The sequence below is a fragment of the Berghia stephanieae genome, chromosome 1 (genome assembly GCF_034508935.2).
Source record: "Berghia stephanieae isolate SIO BIC M18660-M18661 chromosome 1, UCSD_Bste_1.3, whole genome shotgun sequence".
Classification (NCBI taxonomy): domain Eukaryota; kingdom Metazoa; phylum Mollusca; class Gastropoda; order Nudibranchia; family Aeolidiidae; genus Berghia; species Berghia stephanieae.
In genome coordinates, this window is record NC_088360.1 from 117,360,970 (window position 1) to 117,385,969 (window position 25,000).

At 35.2% G+C, this 25,000-nt stretch overlaps 1 protein-coding gene across 1 annotated transcript in view; it reads right to left on the minus strand.

The window, feature by feature from the left end:
* Positions 1-25,000, minus strand: part of LOC144962870 (uncharacterized) — a 39,569-nt gene that overhangs the window by 7,452 nt on the left and 7,117 nt on the right. Inside the window, exons 5-20 of the mRNA XM_078896229.1 lie at positions 23,340-23,433; positions 21,555-21,673; positions 20,793-20,982; positions 19,557-19,826; positions 18,987-19,128; positions 18,345-18,517; positions 17,278-17,553; positions 14,835-15,146; positions 14,074-14,376; positions 13,289-13,403; positions 12,473-12,583; positions 9,040-9,131; positions 7,597-7,687; positions 6,164-6,271; positions 5,094-5,347; positions 1,908-1,980 (exon numbers count right to left, since the gene is read on the minus strand). Of these exons, the coding sequence (XP_078752355.1) occupies positions 1,908-1,980; positions 5,094-5,347; positions 6,164-6,271; positions 7,597-7,687; positions 9,040-9,131; positions 12,473-12,583; positions 13,289-13,403; positions 14,074-14,376; positions 14,835-15,146; positions 17,278-17,553; positions 18,345-18,517; positions 18,987-19,128; positions 19,557-19,826; positions 20,793-20,982; positions 21,555-21,673; positions 23,340-23,433 (2,723 nt within the window). The remainder of the gene's footprint in view (positions 1-1,907; positions 1,981-5,093; positions 5,348-6,163; positions 6,272-7,596; positions 7,688-9,039; positions 9,132-12,472; positions 12,584-13,288; positions 13,404-14,073; positions 14,377-14,834; positions 15,147-17,277; positions 17,554-18,344; positions 18,518-18,986; positions 19,129-19,556; positions 19,827-20,792; positions 20,983-21,554; positions 21,674-23,339; positions 23,434-25,000) is intronic.

Here is a 25,000-nt window from a genome sequence, read left to right on the forward strand (position 1 = left end):
AAACATTTACTTACGTTCATAGAGCGCTCGCTTCACAAGCAAAGTGATTTCGGGATTTTTTCTGACCTCCCTGTCATCCCAGAAGTTATGGCGGAAAGTATTTTGTATAGACTACCATCATATCCAAAGGCTAGCAAGCAAGTAATATTATCAATTTCACGTTGCAGAAACCGGGATAAAGTTTGGCTACATGGGTCTCGTGACTCCGAAGGACTACTTTTTTTAAAATTTCATAAAGAATATTTCTTCTATCCAAAACAACGACAGAATAATCTAATCTAAAAGAGAAATTAAAATCTCATCTTATGAGAAGCTCACTAGGTTAAATAAAACATCTTATTTTTTGTAAGACATACATTTGTTACATCAGAATTCTGATGGCATGATATTATCTCCCTTCTTCTGCCATTATTGTTAAATGTTCTGATATGATTTTTATTCAATAATTCATATTCACAACTATTTTTCGTCTCTGTATGCATATGCACGTCTTTGTGCGTGTGTGTGTCGATGTGCGGGTATCTGTGTGTGTGCGCGCGCTTGTATAATAATAATAATAATAATAATAATAATAATAATAATAATAATAATAATAATAATAATAATAATAATAATAATAATAATAATAATAATATAATAATAATAATAATAATAATAATAATAATAATAATAATAATAATAATGTGGTTACTTTTGTAGTCGATCCATGTTCTGTTTCGCGAAGTTTATTCTCTTAAGTTCAATGACTATTACAATGTTTAATGTACTCAGATTTACATTGGTGTGTTTTGACCACATTAATAGCTTGTCGATGATTATCAAAATTTCCTTCAAACATTTGGATTTTTCAATTACAATTTTTCATATTAAAAAAGCATGTGGAATGGAATAAATCCGATAACAACTGAGGTTTTATTATTTTTCTCTTGTATTAACTCGATAAAAGCCACATCAAATTTGGTTATAATGGCTTTCAAAAAATAAAAGAAGTAATGAAAAGATTCTCATAAAGATATTTAATACGTTTTAATCACGACATCAAACTATTGATCACTATTTTTAGAGGCAATATCACCGATATAGCCGTTGATTAAAAGTCGTATCATTACAATGATCACGTCAAGGATAATCAAAACGTCGAGACAAATCTATGACGTTATCAATTTGTTATATCATTACTATCGTCATCATCATCATCGTCGTCATCATCTTCATCATCCTATTCATCATCATCATCATCACCATCATCATCTTCATCATCATCATAATCATCACCTTCAATGATAATAAGAGACATGCATAAAATATATTTAAATATCCATTTTGGTAGACTTTTTTTCCATCCCCATGAAGTGATAAGAACCGATCGCTGAAGAACGGTTATTCATGAGTTAAGGCCGGGCAAGGTGAGTTGCTCGTCCGGGACTCGAAACCCCAGCAGTACTCAATGTTACGAACTGAAGACCAAGCAACCATGCATAGTTACTCTTCCCACGTCCACAACTCGAAAACAAGACAAATAAAACCTTGCCCCGAAAACCTCAACTCTAACACCAATTACTCGGTATTTGACCCTAGTTACTTTTACTCCATCATTATAAAGTTGATGTTTTTTGGTGACAAATTATAGACGTATTATTATATTGTTTATATACTGTACACGGCAATGGGAGTTGAATAAAACTATGCACATGCTAACCTTCCTTTATTAAATATAAGCATCAAAATCTCCAGGGAGAGCGGACTAGAGTTGAGTGAGTTCAAATCAAATTTATGAAAATTATAACTTAAACTTAAACACATAAAAATACACTTTAAACACACAAACACAAACACACACACACACACACACACACACACACACACACACATTTATATATATACAATCAGTATTTGAATATTCTTACTGCGAAGATGTTTTGTATGTTATCCTCAGTTTTAGCTCATAACCAGAACCATCATCAGCTGAATCAGTCGTTGCTGGAGGGAAGTTAAAAATGTTATTAGACTGATTAGGGAAATCGCAAAACTTCACTTTCCTGACAGTTTGTGTACGAGTCTGTATCCTGTGGGAATTTGTTGTAGTATGAACCACCGTGCTTTAAGGACATTGCATTATTTTGTAAACGTAAGTGTCTCTTATTTTGGGAATTGTAGGGAATTTGTTAATGTTAAATGGGGTCCGGATAGCTCAGTTGGTAGAGCACTCGCTTCAAAAGCAATCCACCCCTACCCCGTCCACCTGCAGCGATTGGGTAGCTTAGTCTGTTAGATCTGGCCAGAAGTAGTTTGCCAAAGACTAGTGTCCAATCCAAAGGGTAGCAAGCAATTGTCCGTTTCGCGCTTTAGAAACCCGGAAAAACTCCGACTCCATGGGCCTTATGGATCTGAAGGACAATGTTTAAGGCAGCGTGGCACAACGGTACGGCCTTCGCATTGTAACCTGGAGTGCAGCCTAAAGCAAGTTACGTTGCCTTAAACTCTCTTTGAAGCGCTACTCTGGCGCTGATACCTCATACAATCTAGTTTTCCTTTCAAATAGACCCTTATGACAATTGTGTCCCTTGGGATGGATAAAGAAGTCTTTGAAAACGTTTTCAAAGGTTGAACGTGACATTGAAATTAACAAATACGCATCTATTTTATGGATTTCTGTTTAAACCTTATGGAAAAATGAATTTAAGTTTATTGAAGACAAAAGCCGCGTCAACTTAATACATTTTAAAAATAATAATTAATCGCTTAACTGTTGTGGGTCTTTATTTCCAACATTTGATCCATATTTAAAGCACTACGATGACCAAGATGATCGTTTGATATTTATTTGAACACGTAATAATCATCCCCTTCATCCAACTGTAATGGGTGTTCTTATCTCTTGGACATATGGCTTGCTTCCAACACTCTCATACTTTCTGTGTTTTAAGACTTTCTAAAGACGACTTGATCAGATGGGAAAAACAATTTCCGTCAAGGAATGTAAGGCACCGTGGTTTATTGGATTAATATCCGGCAACAGCGGTCGCTAACTTATCTTACCCAATGAAATTGGCCTATTTTTGAAGGAAGATTACGTGGTCAACTTCTGCAGTTGGACATCATTCCAATTTCATTCCCATTCTTTTATTTAAAGATATGACGTAACTTAAAGGGAGTGTTTTTGTTTTACACGGCAATAGATTTATATGGAAGATTTTTGTCAAGTTTAGATTTGCCAGATTGTTTTATAACAAAATCACTGCCACGGTAGTTGTCATGGCACATGTTAAGCATGATGATACTACAGTGACTTATCCAATACCGCTGAGTGAGACAAAGAGAAAAAAAGGTGTGAAAAAATATCCGTATTTTACATGTGAAATAACATAAACAAAAGAAATATCTATACGCTGGCATTTTTGACACTTTGCGATTGGATAAAAATACAAAAAACGAGTTTCCCAAAATTTTAGAAATTCCAAATTTTTATTAGAAGAAGAACCTTCGACGCGGATGGATTTGTATATCGACGGACAATAACACCATACAGTCTCCCTCTCTCTCTCTCTCTCTCTCTCTCTCTCTCTCTCTCTCTCTCTCTCTCTCTCTCTATCTATCTATCTATCTCTCTCTCTCTATCTATCTATCTCTCTCTCTATCTATCTCTCTCTCTCTCTCTCTCTTCTCTCTCTCTCTCTCTCTCTCTCTCTCTCTCTCTCTGTCGGTCTATCTACTGAGCCATCCAATAGCAGAAGATGAGGGTAATCTTAGTCAAGCAATATTTGAGGGACGAGTTTGGCATTATGTGTTTGGTTTTTTTTTAGACAAAGCAAAATAGTCGCCATCGATACTACCAGGTTTATAGCAAACAATATTTCAGAAGAAGTATTATTTCATAATAACAAATCGTTATGCATAAGTTTTGCCATGTGACATACTAATCCATGCAGATGGTTGTAAAGGTTAGGTGACATTTTTGACTATAACTTCTATTACTACATCTATTATTATTATTATTATCATTACTACTACTACTACTACTACTACTACTACTACTACTACTACTACTACTACTACTACTACTACTACTACTACTATTACTACTACTACTACTACTACTACTACTACTATTACTACTACTACTATTACTATTATTATTGTGCGGCTATGTGGTCTTGTGGTATGACACTCACTTTCGGGTCGGAAGGTCCTGGGTTCGAGCCTTGCGCTCGGCGCATAGTTGAGTCATTGGAAAAGGCTCTTTACTCACTTTCTCTCACCGTACTCAGGTGTAAAATGAGTACCTGGCCTTTAACAGCGTTGTCTTTGTCCGAGAAATTGCAATATCGCCTAACAGGCGGCATGTCCCGTCCTACATTTCAAATGTTGCTGTTGACCAGGGACCCCTTGTAAAGCGCTTTGAGCACATTTAGTGGATATTGCCCTATATAAAGCTCAATTATTATTATTAAGGCTCAATGTACTACTACTACTACTACTACTAATACTACTACTACTACTACTACTACTACTACTACTACTACTACTACTACTACTACTACTACTACAACTACTATTACTAGTACTTCTACCACTGCTGCTGCTCCTACTTGTACTACTACTACTACTACTACTACTACTACTACTACTACTACTACTACTACTACTACTACTACTAATACTTCTACCACTGCTGCTGCTACTACTTCTACTACTATTACTACTACTACTACTACTACTACTACTACTACTACTACTACTACTACTACAACTACTACTACTACGATATTACTACAGCTGCTGTTGCTACTATTTCTCCGCCTCCTCTTCCTACTCTCACCTCCTCTTCTTCCTCCGATACAATTACAACCATTTTGAATAAAAATCTGAAAATGTGGATATTAAAAAGATATCAAATCAGAAAGAAAAATAACAGAAAAAAACACCCCAAAAATCCGCATGCCGCGAATGAGATTATCTAGTTTTATCTTGTATTTTTCTTTCTGAATTGTCTGGCACTGTTTCATACACACCTTTTCAGATTTTTACATTACACAATTTCTTGCTCCCTAATTTGTCACATCTGCTTTGCACTACTTATCTTTACGACTTACTTTCCTCGATGAATCGACGTGTTGTGGTAGGTTTAGCAGTCGTTGTCGTTGTAGTTGTAAGAACTCGAGTTGTTGTTGTTGTTTCTGACCTTGCTTCTGTAGTTGGAAATGCGCGGGTGGTTTGTTGTTCCTGGTCGGATCGTGAGGCCACAGAGACGCCGGCTTGTCCGGGTGAAACTGTCATGAATTTCACACTGGATGATATTTTGTCTCCACCTCGAGCTGGAATGGCGTCTAGGATCACTTCATATTCTCTGCGAAAAATAATAAGTAAGATTGGCGTGTACTGTGTGGAGTTCGTTGACTCCGCGGGTCCTTGTCTCGTCTTTTTACAAGCATTGTTAAGCGTGATACGTGGTCGGAGGAGTGACATTGAATTATTGTCCCGATGCTGTGTCCTTTGTTAAGGTACTTCAAACACATCGCCCTACTCGAGTAAGGTTTGATTGTTTACCTGGCTCCAGGCAGTGACGAATATTGTTAGAGTGATAGTCCAAAAAGGACGACGAACAGGCGACTGGTACAGTATGAAATGGAAATATTGTTTCTTATGGGCGGAATAAATGAAACATTGTGAAGCGCATTCAGCATAGTTAATACGTGGAAATGCTCTCTATAAATGTTTATATTAATATCATTTACAAGTCTAATAACCCAAATTGTTACGGCCTTGTATTGGATATACTCTCAAACTAATACACAATGTTGTCCATTACAATGCTGCTAAATCAAGTCCGTAATTGGGCTTGGCTATCAGACTTGCTAATAATATTATTCTAAGTTCAGGTAAATTTAGATAAATAAAAGCTATTAGTCATTGACAGTTTCAATGCTCTTGATTATCATAGGGGGGGGGGGGGGGAAATTAAATAGAATTGATATTGATATATTTGAATTAAGAATTATTCATAACATTTCAAAATACAGATTAAAACTAACCTGACATTAGGGGTTTGAGAGTTTTTTGCCAAGATGAGAGTCATTTAAATCGATCGATATTTGAAGGACGAGTTTTCTGGGCAAATTTTAAAATATGTGTTTTTCAAGAGTACGGCAGAATATCTACTCACCTATTTGGTTTTAGACGTTGCAGGTTGATGGATGGAGATAACGGGTCCAGGTTTCTGTCAAGGATTGTATTCCCCAAGCGTCTCACCTCTAAATCTTTGACTCGAAGCCTATATGATCAATACAAATTGTAAGTTATCCAGTTTAAGGCGTCAATCGTATAATCAATTCTCTAGTTCAAAATTATAATTTTAAACTTCTTGTTGGTTTGCATATCAAAATCTCACAAAGACATACATGTGTCATTATATGCATATATCTTTTTAATTAAATTTAAGGGGGAAAAAAATATACATATACTATACATATATATATATATGTATATATACATATTTATATACATATATATATACATATATACATATATATATATGTGTGTGTGTGTGTGTGTGTGTGTGCGTGTGTGTGTGTGTGTGTATGTCTTGTTGTATCTCTTAGTAAATGCTTTGCTCAGATCCAAATGATTTTAAAAATTTGAGAAGTAAGAGATTTCAAGACGACCAAGGAATATCAAGTGTTCAAAGCGGTTCCAATAGATTTTATTTATGATTTTATCTAACAGCATAAAACCATGTCGGCTTCATCTCCAGATAATGCATAGTGTTCCTTCAACAATCTGATCCATTTCATAATATTACTCTTTGTTCTCAGAGTTCTCATTCTAAATAAAATCAAATTTTATAACCTTTGTATATTTAATGTGGGAAATTGAGAATCAAAAAGTTTCTTAAAAGATCTGAGAGGCTTCTTACACAGAAAGTGCAATACCCATGCATGAATTTCATTTCAGCATGAATATGTTTTAATTTTTGTCTCTTTAGATATTTTAACGCCGAAAGTCGCATTTTTAAAACCAAACTATCACTCTATGAAAAAAAAGTGTTATAAATGTTCATACCTGCATCCGTTGGTTTGATATTTTGATTGGTCAAAGACAGCTAAATAATGGAAGCTGATTGATGTCTAAATTTAATCTGACGCCCACTGACATTTAGATATTGATCATTATTTTGGTCAAATCGTCTATTCTCTTCCCTTTATAAAACATTTTGAAAAATATTGTTAAAAGAGATTCTTTCAATTAAAATAGTAACATTGAAATGGCTTGAAGTTGACGTATACTAATTTGCAAATTTGTGCACGTCGCTTGAGGAGTCAAGACTGTATAAAGAATTCTTGATGTCCATCGTTTGTAATCCCGTGCTCTTTCAATAGAACAAATCGAGCTGCAATCAGGACATCGTACGGAATTCAAACATTTCTATAGAATCGCTCTGAAGTTCCACGGATCTATCAAAAAAGTCCATACCTTAATTTTTTTTTAAACTTCTAACACAGTTCTCTTTTACGTATTAAAAGTGTCTATGCCATTGTTTTGTCAACCATGAATAGCTTTTTACTGAAGGATGTTATAAAAGCTACCGATACAACTGACCTGAATCGTCTTGCTTGGGTCAGAGATGTAAAGTCAATCCTAGCCGAGTTGTGACGAATTTCCACGGCCTCCAGAAGTAGAACGGGTTCATCTAGACGTAAGACCACGTGGACAAGAACGTATATCTCTTTTCATTTAATGACTCCATGACAGACAATAAATAACGTCATTATTCACGTTTTTGTTGTATAAAAAACGGATGATTCTGGCTAAACCTAAATGTACTTACTTGATATGAATTTGATTAGCTTACATTCTAATTCTGTTTGCCTTGTTGTTATTAATTCATAAAGGAAAAAAGATGAAAATGTCAACAAGGGAACTAATGGAAACACGATTGTATATACTAGCATTAAAAAATACAAAGACATTTTAAAATTTATAAAATTACATCCACGAATTTTGTTTAAAATGTCAGTAGTATTTTCTTTCATTTGTCTTCTTCGAGCATACTACATTTTCTTAACTTATTTTACGCGTAACTCTTCAGCTTTATAAGATTTGTAAGTTTAAAAGTCTTGTATACTAATCTGTTCCTTAACCTGCAATTTGATTCATTACATTCATTGTCATGATTTTTCGGAACTATAAATAAACTATTGTTCTTTTCGACTGAATGTGTAAGCCTTTATTATTTTTTTTAATGCATTATACGGATTTTAAAAAAATTATCATGGTTAGTTTTTTTTTTCAGTTAAGATTTTTGTTTTCTTTGGGGGGAGGGGGGGGGGTTGATGCCAATTGGCGATTTTTTTCAGCGATCGTATACCACTATAAATGTCCCTGTAAATATTTTGCTTGTTTGGCTTATTCTCATTGCAAATAAATGTCCACCCATTGTATCAATATGCATTGCAATGACGTACGATGATTGCAGTGAATAATTCCAGATGGAAAACTAAAATAATATAGTGATACTTTAGTAGTAATAGTGGTAATAGTAGTGGTAGTAGTAGTAGTAGTAGTAGTAGTAGTAGTAGTAGTAGTAGTAGTAGTAGTAGTAGTAGTAGTAGTAGTAGTAGAAGAAGAAGAAGAAGTAGTAGTAGTAGTAGTAGTATTAGTAGTAGTAGTAGTAGTAGTAGTAGTAGTAGTAGTAGCAGTAGCAGTAGTAGTAGTAGTAGTAGTAGTAGTAGTAGTAGTAGTAGTAGTAGTAGTAGTAGTAGTAGTAGCAGTGGCTGCAATTTGGTAATAGCAATAATTTTATAGTTTTAATATTATTATCATTATCAGTATCATTATTATTATTATCATCATTATTATTATCATCATCATCATCATATCATTGCTAGTAGTAGTAGTAGTAGTAGTAGTAGTAGTAGTAGTAGTAGTAGTAGTAGTAGTAGTAGTAGTAGTAGTAGTAGTTGTAGTAGTAGTAATAGTAGTAGAAGTTTATGTCACGCTGTGCATGACTCATATATTGAAGTTGTTCCGTTGATTTATTACCTTTCAAGGGTTGGTGTTCAGATGGTTGAAATTCCATAGTGGCTACATTGACAACCCCCAAAGTGGTCATCGTTTCTACCTTCATGGCATATCTGACAGATGGAACCCAGACAACACATTTTTTACTACACGAATCTTATAAACGTCTTCATATTTTGACTCTCTGAGTTACTATCAACATAATTTGTAGTTGAACTTATATGTTTTATTGACAGTCTCTTAACCCAAATTAATGGGAGGGGGAGGTTTTGGTTTCAATAGAAATCCTCTAAAACCTAAAAGACAATATGATTATATTTTCAATTCATACCACAGATTTTCAGAACAGATGGGTTGCAATCGATAGTTTGTATACTCAAAAGTTCTAAAATAATTAGCATGATCAATAATCGCATGAAATAAATTTAGTGTTTGTTTTAATCATGCTTAATACTTGTTAATACTTAATACTTTGGGGGGGGGGGGGGCGAAGTGGCCGAATGGTTAAGACATTGCACTGTAATCCGGATGACCCGGGTTCTAGCCCCGCTTCAGGCACTTTGGTTTTTTTCCTTGAGCAAGATTATTAACCCCCAATTTGCTCACTTGGACAACGTGGGTGATTCCTGTTGACATCAGACATCTTGTTTGATGAGTTATCTAGATTCCTTCGTGGAATGCCTAGGCGACAATATCTTATGCTATCGTGGCGCAAAAGGCGTAATTTTTAAAAAATACTTGTTACCATCAAAGGCACATAAAGAATTTATTCCGATTAGTTTTTAACCTTATGACATTATTTCTAGATATGATATAATATACGATTCTTTCATATCTTTGTATTTATTAAACGAGTTATTTTTATTGTGCCCAATAACACAACGAGCTTGCGGGTATGTGTTATTGTACTATAAAAATATAACGAGTTTAATAAATACAAGGAAATGAAAAAAATACGTTTATTCCACCCCTACAAATAAGATTATTAGATAATTTGTAACCAAATGGTATGGTATTATAGTAATTCTATTCACCGTAATTTGTATCTTTCCTCTTCTGCAAATTTCTATTTATAATTAGGAGTTGGGGGTTTTTTACACCATATTTCACACAAATAAAATGTACGAAAACGCGTTCAAATTATTCAACGCGTTCAAAGAAGCATTATTCAACGATTACGTATTAGTAAGAAATGATAGGGTTTTCCAATGTAAGGTTTGGAATATTATCAAAATTATCACCTTCTTTTTTACACCAAGAGACATTATGCCAGAAATAGCTTTCAATAGAAATCATGATGGTATATTTATATTTGTGATCTTTTATGAGATATGTATCCGTTTCGACTGTACATGTAGCAATCCTTAGCTCAAGTACACTTCTAACACACTTTTTCAGTTTGCCCTGATAACTTCTATTTCATATTTCAGCAGATTAGAAAATATTTTTTAACTTGTATTGGTTATCGGCATCAATTTCTTGACCATAGCACGATTTTATGAATGCTATTATCTCGAAAATCAATACAAGTTTGTTTTTTTTAATGGTATATTCTAATTTATTGAAATATGAAGTAGAAGTTATCAGGGCAAACTGGAAAAAAAATATTTAAAAATTGAGATTTTATATAGCGCAATATCCACTAAATGTGCTCAAAGCGCTTTACAAGAGGTCCCTGGTCAACAGCAACATTTAACATGTAGGACGGGACATAACGCCTGTTAGGCGATATTACAATTTTTCGGCCAAAGACAACGCTGTTTACGGCCAGGTACTCATTTTACACCTGAGTTCGGTGAGAGAATGTGAATAAAGAGCCTTTTCCAAGGACTCAACTATGCGCCGAGCGCGAGGCTCGAACCCAGGACCTTCCGATCCGAAAGCGAGTGTCATACCACTAGACCACATAGCCGCACCAGGTGAAAAGGTGTGTTCGAAGTGTACACAATTTAAAAATAACAGTCAGCAAAGATTATTCTGGAATAAGCTCAGAAATTGTGTAATTATTTTATGGAACCTATAATGCCATTAATAGACAAACCATTTGATTGTATTCTTGCGCGTCTAATTATGCCAGTGATAATCATCGATTACTTCCTTTAGTTTGTTATCTGCAATCTGTGTCACGGAAGTTCAAGTCCTAAAAAAATGTAGTACCCCTAGTTGCTATTGTTCCAATAAACAAGCGTGCATTTATGGGCTTATAAAGGAACCTAGCAATCGCTCTTTATGATTACTAAAGATCGGTAATAATAATTCTAAACTTTCAACGTATCTTAAACCTGGGACTTCTTTTAAAAGGCTACGACTTGTGACAAGGTAGTGTTGATTTAATCTGTCAGTAAAATAAATATTTATGATCCAATGTTAAAAATGATTTTTGGCAGTATAAAGTTAAATAAGGCAACCTGTACAAATAAGGCATAGGCTCTTATAATGAAGGTCCAAATCCTGAGTACCATAAAACCACCGTGCTTGATGTAAAGTGTAAAATAATAGTAAAATATCGAGAATATTAAAAAAAAACGTGATAACATGACATACAAATATTAAGGTCTAGACTGCTATAATAACTTACTGCATTTTATAAAGATACAATGAAAAATGTGTTACGCGTCTATTTAAAAACAGGGATATAAATTGAGACATTAAAATTGAACAATAAGTTAAATTATGAGTTGTCATCGTTTAAAAACCAATGAACATATAGGGGCTAATAAAAATATGATTATATTACAAGATTTCTTGATGTCTAATAATCAAATCTTATAATATTTGTTTTAAAGATACATTTTTTAGTGTTTTTAAAAGAATATTGTGAGTCTATAAATCTAATGTCCTCCGGACAGGCTGTTCCAAATTTGAGGCCCTGCATTTTTAAATGATCTTTCACCATAATTTTTAGCCTGACTTTGGGGGTTTTTTTTTAATGACACTGACTTAGATAATCGTAAATTGCGGCCAGATGAATAAAAGTTGAGATGATCTTTAAGGTAGGATGGCGCTTCGTTATATTCTTGAGTGATAATTTGGTGGCAAATGCATGCTATAATTTTATAATCAATACGTGTCTCATGAGTGATTGCCTGGTTTGCACAGTTAGTTCTAGTAACAATACGGGTTACAATTTTGTAAATGCGCTGTAATCTAGAAATTTGTTTCGCTGGAAGGCCTACCAAAAGAGAATTAAAATGATTTAGACGAGAAAGTTTAAATTTGGTGATTTTCTTTGCTGCAGACAAGGATGGATAAGGTCTCATGAGCCCGAGTTTTCTAATTTCTATAAATAGTGGACATACTTTAATTATTTGAAAATCCATACAATCCAAAGTGCTATTGTGGATGTTTTAAACAAATTATACAATGATATGTCACAAAAGGAGGGGCGCCTTTTGTGAATCATACGTGGTTCTTATTTGATCAGGGTACTCTTAATACAGAGGCGAGACCTTACCGTACGTCTGGGTTCAAACGGGTTAGGGTAAGGCGTCGAGTGTCGTGTGACACAATATCCTTCATGATGGTCATTGGGAAGTTCACACCCAGAATAGTGACGTTGAAATATCTGGAAAATGATATGCAGGTAGAAAAGAAGATAAATTCAAGTTCTCTCTCTCTCTCTCTCTCTCTCTCTCTCTCTCTCTCTCTCTCTCTCTCTCTCTCTCTCTCTCTCTCTCTCTTGCTGCCAAACTCTGGCACTCAGAGCGTATGCTCTATGCGTTTTATCTAACTTTGGACGCTTCACCCACTTTCTTAGCAGCCAATGAGTAGTGATTGCATAGATGAATTTTGAAATCATCAAGATCGTATACGAGGCTATCACGGGAGCAGGTATTTCTATTCAGTCAGCACTGTAAAATAAGCAATAATAATAATTATCGAAAAGCTTTATGGGAGAAAAAGGAAGAATATGGAATACAAGAATATATGAGAAAAGAGTCTTCTCAAAAAGTCCTCTTCTCAACTGGTGGGCACTGCATATATCATGAGGCACTTTGGTCCAGAACGGTTCATGATTGTGGACATGATTTTGCTGAATGGATATGCTGGTATATAAATTTAGATTCCATACTAGTAAGGGTATACACTGATCATTACTGACAAAATAAGTTCATTTGCATGTTTAGCAGCGTTCACTCTGCACATGTGAAGTCTGCGGTTCCCTTCATGTTAGTGAATGAAATGCACACAAAAATATGAACAGATATTGTAACTCTTAAATTTTGTAAAGAATATAATTAAGCAACTTAATTTATAACTGAAAAATTACCTGATGGCTTGAATATCTCCCTCATCAACGACCCACTTGACCACAGCCGAGTCCCGAGTTACAGGAATATACCGAAGGGATACCTTGTAATCCTGGAGCTTTGGTCGGTCCACAGCTGTAAGATGAATAAGATATTAATTTCAATATAAAGTACAGTCAAACATGTCTTAGGGACCACCTCAAAATCAACAACCACCACTGTTGACATCCTTGATTTTATTCTCCTTATTTTATCCGTATTTAGCGAACATCTGTCCAACACGACGAGCATCACTAAAATATGAGGCCATTTTAAGAGATTACCGGTCCTTAGCGATCAGCTAAAATCTTAAGTTTTTACAATGGGCAATATCTACCAAATTAAGTGATCAAAGTGTCTTTCTTTGCATTAATAATAAGTCAACATCAACATCGTCGTCGTTAGTAACATAACAAGCATTGTCAAAAATCTAGAGCATTTATATAGAGCAATATCCACTTAACGTGCACAAAGCACTTTACAAGGGGTCCCTAGCCAACAGCAACACTAAACATATAGAATGAAACTCGACGCCTCTTAGACGATATCATTTTTTTCCTTCCGAGACAACACTGTTGACGGCCAAGTACTCATTTTACACCTGATTGCGGTAAGTGAATGTTAGTAAAGAGCCTTTTCCAAGGACTCAACTATTCGCCGCTCAGAGCGGGACTCAAACCCAGGACCTTCCGATCCTAAGGAGAGTACCATAGCACAAGATCACACATCCGCACGTATAATATACGATAATATTGTTATCGCCTACGTTTCTTTTCCACAATCAGCTGGATGACGTGTTCTTCCGAGCCCACGTAATTCTCTCCTTCACATTTTAGAGTCGAAGATGACTTTACTGACGGTATACTCAGGACGCTTTCCCACTGACTCCCCTCTCCAATCGGACGATTGTTCTGGTACCATGTGACAATGGGTGGTGGGTTTCCGTTAAATCGACAACGCATACTTAGGGCTTCATCTCTTTTCTTGGTCACCCTGGTCGGCAGTTCATCCACAAGGGTTGGTTTCAGGAGCACGCGATTCGGGCGTGTTGTTGTCGTGGTGGATGTGGCTGGAAATATATAATTGTGAGGTAGTAGGTTCTCGAGCAATAATGGAAATATAGAGGAAACAACAAAGACTAAAAAATAAGTAATAATCTATGTTCAATTATTCTTTTTATTAAGTCATTAAACATACGGTTTGTTACTTCTCAACTACACAATTTTGATATTCATGAATCTTAATAAGACTAAAGGTCTTGCTTCGCAAACTGTTAATTTCGAATTTTAGAATTTTCAAAAGTTATCAGCAGTTCCGTGCAGTGATCATTTTGAACATATCAACAGAACGGGAAACATTCCAGCACATTTGTAAATAATGGGCCAAAAGACCGATCATAAGTCAATATGTGCATAGTAAGGATCGTGGAATGCTTAAAGGGCCATTTCAATTAAGTTGAAAGATGATGTTGCAGATTAAAAAATATATGCGTTACTAAAAAATGAGGAATAATCAATAATTAAATACTTGTTTCCATAACAACTAGCGAGATAGTGTGTCTTTTCTGGCCATACGAGTTCACTCCAACGCAGGCTAGTTCTGATGACGATTGTACGGATGATATAATCAGAATGCTCTCCCCTTTCCCGCCTGCTGCGGGAAAATCGTCCTTAAACCACGTGACTGATGGTTCCGGTTGGCCGCTGAATCGACACAGGATACGTAGATATTCTCCCCGTGTCTTGACAATTTGCTTTGGTAGATCAACCGCTAACGTCGGCAATTCGTAGGACTCACGAAGAGGACTGCTTTTTTTCTCTGTTGTCGTCGGAAATGTACCTGAAACCCATCAATTGGAAAAATATTTTGAAACAATGCAGAAAGACATAGAGTATTTGATAAAGTTGACCATTGGAACATTATTTTGATACTAGTTAATGAATCTTTGTGGTTGTAAAATCTCTTTATACGGGATAGTTCAAATCCGAGATCGGTAGACGATTTGCTTGGTCTTGTCCAACCATCAGTAATTGGGTTACTGGGTCTAAGGTGTGTCTTGAGAGAGGTACTTTGTGTTAAATTAACATCCTGTCCCAAAGATAAAGAGCTCAAGACGAAAACAGAAAGAAACTTTGTCTTCAATCGTCGTAGCTCTAAATGATTTCTTCTTTTGTCTTCCTCTTCTTCTCCTCCTCCTCCTCCTCCTCCTCCTCCTCCTCTTCCTCCTCCTCCTCCTCCTCCTCCTCTTCTCCTCCTCCTCCTCCTCTCTTCTTCTTCTTCTTTCTTCTTCTTCTTCTTCTTCTTCTTCTTCTTCTTCTTCTCTTCTTCTTCTTCTTCTTCTTCTTCTTCTTCTTCTTCTTCTTCTCTTCTTCTTTTCTTCTTCTTCTTCTTCTTCTTCTTCTTCTTCTTCTTCTTCTTCTTCTTCTTCTTCTTCTTCTTCTTCTTCTTCTTCTTCTTCTTCTTCTTCTTCTTCTTCTTCTTCTTCTTCTTCTTCTTCTTCTTCTTCTTCTTCTTCTTCTTCTTCTTCTTCTCTTCTTCTTCTTCTTCTCTTCTTCTTCTCCTCCTCCTCCTCCTCCTCCTCCTCCTCCTCCTCCTCCTCCTCCTCTTTCCTCTCTCTCTTTTTCTTCTTCTTCTTCTTCTTCTTCTTCTTCTTCTTCTTCTTCTTCTTCTTCTTTCTTCTTCTTCTTCTTCTTCTTCTTCTTCTTCCTTCTTCTTCTTCTTTTCTTCTTCTTCTTCTTCTTCTTCTTCTTCTTCTTCTTCTTCTTCTTCTTCTTCTTCTTCTTCTTCTTCTTCTTTTCTTCTTTCTTCTTCTTCTTTTCTTCTTCTTCTTCTTCTTCTTCTTCTTCTTCTTCTTCTTCTTCCTCTTCTTCTTCTACTTCTTCTTCTTCTTCTTCCTCTCCCTCTTCAAAATTATGACTGTCATAGTCAAGATAAATCCCCAACTTTTGAGCCTCAGGGCTCTGAAAAACTCATGGTACTTTACTACAAATGCTAAAGGAAGAAATGGTTTTATGAATATTCATTAAGATGCAATTGGCATAAATATGAAAAGGAATGCCCAATGTTTCACATGGATTACTATTGATTAGCTTTACTATTTATTATAGGAAGAATCGTTGTTCGAGACGTCATTTGCTTTGCATATTTGGGCCACCGTCGATTTATGTTCCATAAAAAGAACGGAAAGATCAGGTCAGATAAATCCGAATTGGTTTCTCAACAAGGGTGATTTTTCTTCGAGTAGCTACAAGAGCTTGAGAATGTGATGAGGTGTCATTAAATAGCAGAGGCTGTTTATTGGGTATATTATCATCCTAGGATCTTTCATTGTCAGGAAAAGAGGGAGGGGGTTGAGCGATGTGCTGGCTTGATTGGGCATTGTATTTCCAGGACCCCATTCTTATAGAAGAGGACTAAGGATTTACTCCCTGACTTAAGTGAAAGACTTCAAAACTTTGTTTCTTAAATGACCTTACGTAGCAAGTTCCAGACCAAATCCACGCCGAATTTGGCCTAAGTTTTAGTCACTTGTTAGGATCGGACTTCATTGTTTAGTCTCTGACCAGTAACTAAGATACCTTAGTGTCAACAAGAGAGCAACCGTTTTGAGATTGTAAAAGTTTCGATTCGGATTAAAAACACGTCAGTTACGAATGACAGGGGCAAAATGTGTCCTGTTACTATTGACACTGACTGTTAGAATAGTACAGATCGTCGAAAGTATACATTTTTGTCAGTTATGACTTTTTTTAACGAATCTGTTCTGAAGAAGAAGAAAAGGAAGAAGAAGAAGAAGAAGAAGAAGAAGAAGAAGAAGAAGAAGAAGAAGAAGAAGAAGAAGAAGAAGAAGAAGAAGAAGAAGAAGAAGAAGAAGTAGACGATGTCTTACGTTTTTAGATTGAAGAATCATTCCATCGTACTTTAATGATTTATTGTAATGACACGCACTCTAACAGAGTGCAACTCTTACCCAATCCATGACTGACATCCAAATGGACTTCGTGATAGATTTTCCCGTAGTCATTTTCAGCTTTGCATGTTATCGTTTTGGACTCCTGCACGTTATACAAGTACAAGATATTTGTCCTGTCCTGAGGTTGACTGATTATGGAGCCGTTACTCGTCCATTGCACCAATGGGTGGGGATCACCTATCGCAATACATGTGAGCGTCGCATTCTCCCCTGCGTCAATTTGTATGAAGGTCGACGGGGTTTCGATGAACCTTGGAGGGTTGTATTTAGGAGCTGAGGAAGAATATAGAAGAAACCATCATTCGAATTTAAGTCAATATCCTCACCACACTCACAGTCGCGGCTATAATATTCGATGCACGGATGCGACTTAATGACAAGACAAGATATTTGATATGGCTTAGATTTTAAATTTAATCGTTAGAGTGTCTGCGGCTCAATTTTGTTTTGTTTTCTTGGGTGGCTGTTATTGCTTAAGGTTTTGTGTTTTGTATCCTTTTTTGTGTGTTTGGGTGATTTTTTATACTTTTTTTTTGCTTTTTGTTACTGAGTGTAAGGTATTGCTTCGTTCAGATTGTTAAAACTTTCTAGGTAGCGGGGGTGATGGGTTGTGTTTTCTGATTCCGACGTTGGCTTATGTCTGGTCACTATGATATTTAAGGACGAGGGGTGTATTTATTGCATGAGGCTAAATATATTTTAACCAGATAATTGTCGTAGTCTGGAAATATATGTATTTAAAATGTTGGCCAGATAACCCGTCCTTCAGATATCGATCTGTATTTCCATGACCCTCATCTTGCCAAAAATTCTCAAACCTGGGACCCCACGAGTTTTTGGCAAGATGTGGGTCATTTCAATCGATCGATAATCGAAGGACCAGTTTTCTGGCCATGATCTTAAATACATGTCTTTCCAGAGTACGCCAGTTGACTGATTGATGAGCTTTATAAAGTTAATGCTTGATACCCTTGATACAGATTTGCCATATTATTTTTGCAACGCCAGTACACATTACAATTAAGAGTTCTTTCCTTCTGACAAAAGCCCAGGTTTTGCATTACCTTCGGTAGTTCCTTCCACCCCTTCTGCAGAGATAGTAAAAAGAACGGTTTCGCTGGGGTTTCCCTTTCCGTTGACATTGAAAGGAATCACTCTGGCCCTGTACTGGTCGTAGCTACGCAGTCCGTCCATTGTGGCTGTCTGTGTGTCGTATACCACTTCTTGTTTGAATTGCCTAGACAAATGAGTAGAGATGATCGTGATGGATGTGGGGTACTTTTACTGATGATAATAAATATGATGATGATCCTAAGGGAAAACTGGAATAGCCAAGGCCTGAGAAGCGCTACAACTTGACGACTTGCTCAAGGCCACTAAGCAATATGGGCGGAGGGAGGGGGGTTAAAGTAAAATCTAAAACCTACGAACCATGAAATGCAGTGCATTTGACAGATTTTCCAAGCCAATTATTTTCACATTATAAATCTATTTTCCCTCTTTGGCTACATGGAACTAACTGTGCCCGTCTCACACAGTACAAATTATGGCTTAGGTTTAGGCTTTTCTTTTACGTGGACTGACAATATTGGTCACTACTCGTAGTCAGGGGAATCATTTACACCTGATTCGAGTGGGTTATAGCTATATCTTGTTATATCCTATATATTAGTTGTGTCTAATACTTATTTTCTTCTATCATTTACCTAAATTCTTGGTCATCCGTCTCTTTCACCTCCACCATCAGAATATACCCAATAGGCGGTGTCTTACCAGGGTAGAGCCATGAAGCTCTGATGCTGTGGTCAGTCATGGCTTTGACCGTTAAGTCTAGAGGAGTGCTCATATCTGGACATATTGGAATATTAAAAGAATCACATTATGTTGGGTTGAATTCACCAAATATTTATAATGCCTCTTATGAAAATGCACCGAAACGTAAAATATAATTAGATTGTTTTTTCTTGTGTGTCAAACAATTTAGAAACTCATTATAAAGCCTATAGCTATATGTATGTATGCTATGTTTGAAAACTAACCGGAAATTTACTTTTTACAACATGGTTATGTACATATCTAAGAAAACCTCGTAAATTAATATTTAAAACTGAATAAAGACAGGTAAAATCTATGTCACCTAAACAGTAATGCTCAGTCAAACTGAATTTGTCGGTTTGGAGAAAGAGTAGAAGAAAGGGAAGAAGAAGAAGACGAAAAGATGGAGGAACAGGCGGAGGAGGAGGAAAAGAACTTTTGAAGACGACCACGGAACTTACCTAAAGGCAGTGTTGTTATATGTGTTACCACATGCCTACTTTTGCCAGCCACACGTGCACGTGCGATGAAAAAATATTTTGACTCAGGCTTCAAACCGGAAACGACACAGTGGCGCTCTAAGCCGCAGTCATTGATTCTTGTCCATTTGGTGGCGGTGTCGTCGGAGTAAAGAACTCGAAGTTTGCTCACATCATTGCTGCCTACGGTCCTCACACTAACCAATGCCGTGTCTGCACTCAGTGGAAAGGCATTAATGCTAAGCTCTGGAGCTGAATAAAGAACATACAATGGAAATCAAAATTTAATTTGTATATTTTTTTTTCCATAAAGTTTTGATTTGCCAATTTTTTAAAACCAAAAATAAAACGCTGATACAATTCGATATTAGTTGATGGATAGGAAAGAAAAATAATGATTGTCGTGATCAACCGTCTCAAAGAGATATTATATTGGAGCGAACTTAATGCTGAACATCCAATTAAATCTAAATCACTAGAATTACACAATTTTAAATAATTTTTTTTCAGGGTCATGTCAAATGAATTACACGTATCCAAAATTAGACCGTCTGAGTTTCATGGTTTCTAGAACTATGTAATCTCCTTTGCAGTCCTGTAATAGCAAAGTCATTATCTCCTTTTCAGGGACCTGCAACAGATTTCGGTTTGGAAATGTGTGTGTAAACAAAGACGCAGATAAAACAGTATTTTTCTTACGGCTTTTTGTGTCAATGTTTCACACACACACACACACACACACACACACACACACACACACACAAACACGCGCGCGCGCGCACCTTTTCACATATATATCTTACACAATTGCCCTAATTTGAAATAACAGGTTTCGACCTGCCTGCCTTTTAACCTATACAGTCGGAAGATGTCTTTTGCTAAAGATGAGTTCCATATTCAGAAGATTACGGGTAACCGGTAGTAAATTATGCCCGATGTGTAAGCAAAAAGAGAAATAACTCTGTGCACATTTTGGTGTGTACATTAAAGGACGACTTGTCTTAGCTCTGATGAAGAACTGCTAGCAATCACAAAGTTTACTGTATAACCCTCGTCTAATAAACAGAAGTTTAACTATATATTTATCTTGTTTTTGGATGATTTCACAATATTTATCTACTTGTGACATTCTAAGATGTTTTTCATCTCATTTTGGTTTCATATATTATAATTATCAAGTTTTATCTACTAGCCAGAGTAAGTTATGAATTGTCTTACCAAAACCTTCATGGCGATAGTAGACAGATTGACTCTTCTTTCCCAAAACACTATTTTGAACTGCATATACTGCAATCTCATAGCGTGTTTTGGTAGGAAGTCCTTTCAAAATGGCTCTCCATTGGTTAGAGTTGTCACGTGAACTTATATCCACTTCCCCTTTTTTGGAATTTTTCTTTGTTGGAAAAGCCTGAAGAGAATATGTGAGTTAATATACCACCTATTCCGTTAATATTATACTTTGTTACAATTTATGCATCTTGGAGAGAAAAAATCTAAAACTAATATTGGAAAAAATATCATTAACTAAAATTATTTGTTATATCTAAGATGTCAATGTCGCTACCAACTATACTCAACGTTTACAGCGTCATCATCATTTTTCCATAATCATTTTGTTGAGTTAAAGTCACTTTTTAATTGAATATAGCAACCAGCAAATCTCTCTCTCTCTCTCTCTCTCTCTCTCTCTCTCTCTCTCTCTCTCTCTCTATCTATCTATCTATCTATCTATCTATCTCTCTCTCTCTCTCTCTCTCTCTCTCTCTCTCTCTCTCTCTCTCTCTCTCTCTCTCTCTCCCTCCTCTCTTTCTCTCCTCTATCTATTGATATATCTAGCGTTCTAGTTATCTATCAGTCTCTCCATCTATATTTCTTTGCATGTGTCTGTGTGTGTGTGTGCGTGTGTGTGTGTGTGTGTTTTGTGTCTTTTGTTGTTTTGTTTGTGTTGTGAGAGACATAAGAGACACAATGGTTACTTACTTTATAGACAACTTTATATCCATCGATGGCATTTGGATCAATATTTGTAGGTTCTTTCCACGTCACCAAAATGGAAGAGTTGGCCCACGGTGATGCTTTAACTTTTACTGGAGGAGATGCTATTGATAAATTAATAATCATTAACTGATTATAAGAAAGAAATTTTAACAAAATGTTAAGTAATTATTCAAGAGTAAATATACCTCAATAATATTTTTCATCTCATTCAGACCTCTGATCTAAGTTTACAAGCATTTAAATCAGTGAGTGAAGATGATCAAAACCAAAAAGATCGGGCCAAGGACTCCGAACAGGAGACTTGTAATCAATGATATTCAAGTTTGGTTCCTTTCTGTGAAAATAATTGAGGCGTTCTGGGGCGCAAAGGGCAAATTGAAACCGGGAAAAGTTTAACTCATATATCTATCTATTTATTTTAATTATTTTAAATTTGCACCTTTTAGACAAAGGTGCCATCGATAACAATCAAAATATTAGTATTATATTATAAATCACCATTTCACTGTGATCATATATCATCATACTTTTTACATCATACAAATTGATTTTTAACGTTTTTAAAAGCCCTTTAATATTGATAAATAACAAATCAAACGGCGATCATTTTGTAAAATGGCTGCCAGGGTCGTCATGATGGCTCCAATAAGAAGATGGTTTTCCTTTGTGTCAATTTTGTTGCTTTTATAAAACAAGCATGCGCAAACTGACCTGCAAAGATACCGGATCATAAGGACTAAAAGCCTTATTAACTGACCTGCAAAGATACCGGATCATAAGGACTAAAAGCCTTATTCTTTTACAAAGAAACGTAATATGGTGTTTTTGAAAGTTGTTGAGGTTGCACTTACCAAGAATCATATCATTTTTTAAATGATTTCCAGCGCTTAAAAGTCTAACTCAACTCAACTTCTAAGCTTATTTGCGCGATTGAAATAAAGTTTCCTTCCGTTTATTCCTCCCCAATGAGAATTTTTTTTCTATAAGGTCCTTTCCAATGGGATACTGAATTAACCCAGACGTCAGATGCAGTGCAGCGTCGCAGAATGAGCTAGCAAGTGACTTGCTCAAGGGCACACAGGGGGCGGGTAGGCGAACTCGGTACCTTCCGGGGTGCGAAGCAAAGTACATCCGCTGAGCCACGCTGGTCCCATGGAGACTATTTTTCCTTTGTTGAAAGCAACTTGGGTTATCAAACTCGTAATAGATAAAAGGTCCTCGAGGGTACTTTTTATAGTTTGTTTGCTTAGCATTATGTTAGTTTATGTGTTTTGGGGTTACATTTTGGGTTTTGTTTTTTTATTTTATGTTTTTTTTTTTTTTTTTTTTTTTTTTTGTTTTTTTTTTTTGGTTTGTTTTTTTTTTTTTGTTTTTTTTTTTTTTTTTGTATTTGGGGTGGGGGTTTGTTTTTTTTTTGTTGTATTATGTTTTTGTTTTTCGCTTTTTGGTTTGCTTCTTAGATATACCAATTTCCTCAATAGTCCGGTCTCCCCCCCCCCCCCCCCCCCTCCTCCCACCCTCTCTCTCTCTCTCCTCTCTCTCTCTCTCTCTCTCTCTCTCTCTCTCTCTTTCTTTCTTTCTTTCTTTCTTTCTTTCTCTCTCTCTCTCTCTCTCTCTCTCCTTCTCTCTCTATCTCTCTAGCTCTCTCAATATTTTCTTTCTCTCTTTCTCGCTCTTTTTCTTTCATTTTTTTTTTTTGGGTTCCTTAAGTTTATGTCGTTAAACAACTCATGATAATGGTTAACGTAGTATATAGATCTATCTTACAAAATTGAGGTGTGTCGATTCGGACCTTGGCAGATTTCGGTCCTTCCAAGTAGGTGGGTTCGTCATCTGGTCCTTTTAAGTATGTGGCTGCAACCTGGAATCGTAGAATTGTCGTGTGTAGAATGTCTCCTTCATTGGTTGTACATAAAAATAATGATAATGATAAGGATTATAATAATGATGATGATGATGATGATAATAATAATAATAATAATAATGATAATAATAATAATAATAATAATAATAATAATAATAATAATAATAATAATAATAATAATAATAATAATAATAATAATAATGGTGATAATGATGATAATAGGAATAATTAATAAAAATCATATTATTATTATCATTATCATTATTATCATTATTATTATTATTATTATTATTATTATTATTATTATTATTATTATTATTATTATTATTATTATCATTATTATTATTATTATTTTTATTATTATTATTATTATTATTTATTATTATTATTATTATTATTATTATTATTATTATTATTATTATTATTATTATTATCATTATTATTATTATTATTATTATTATTATTATTATTATATTATCATTATTATTATCATCATCATTATTATTACTATTATTATTATAACAATAATAAAAATAATATAATAATAATAATAATAATAATAATAATAATAATAATAATAATAATAATATATAATAATAATAATAATAATAATAATAATAATAATAATAATAATAATAATAATAATGGTGATAATAATAATAATAATAATAATAATAATAATAATAATAATAATATATAATAATAATAATAATAATAATAATAATAATAATAATAATAAATAATAATAATAATAATAATAATAATAATAATAATAATCAATAATGGACTCTTATAAAACGGTTTTTAAAGCACTTTGAACACGTTGACTGGATATTGCGCCATATAAATCTCATGTTTATTAGAGCGCACAGTATCCTCAGCCATGAAGATCTTGGCGCTTTACATCAACACAAACTAATTTTAAAGAAATTACATGACATCTAAAATGAAATATTTTGAAGGATTTCTTGAACAGAGACAAAGATTTGGACTCCCGAATATTCTGTGGAATGGCGTTCTATAAAGACGGAAAAAATGAGCAAAGGACCTTGCTCACGCCTTTGTACGAATGCGTGGGACAGAAAAACGGGTGGGGTCATTGGAGGCACGCAAAGATCGGATTGTCGAATATTTCTTAAGGAGTTCAGTTAGGTAAGATGGAGCAGTGTTTTCCAGACACCGATAAACTATGACATGCATTGAATGTGGCTCTTTTCTCAACAAATTTTTAACATGTACTTATGACATCATGTAAGTTTTTGGTACATTCAGGACCAAACAGCTGGAGGTCATCAGTACATTGGTTGTAAGACAGGCCAAAGCCCCTGACTACCTTGGAAAATAGAAGTAAGTTGAGAACAAAGAGCACGGGTCCAAGAGCTGACCCCCACCGCACACCGCATTCCAAAGGAATTTGATCAGGCCGAATTATTTACAAACAACAATTTTTGTCTATTTAATAAATAAGCCTTAAACCAACGGAGTGTCGTTGCGGAAATGCCGAACGTTATTGTTAAACATTTTAACAGTAAGTCGTAATCAATAATGTCAAAATCTGATGATA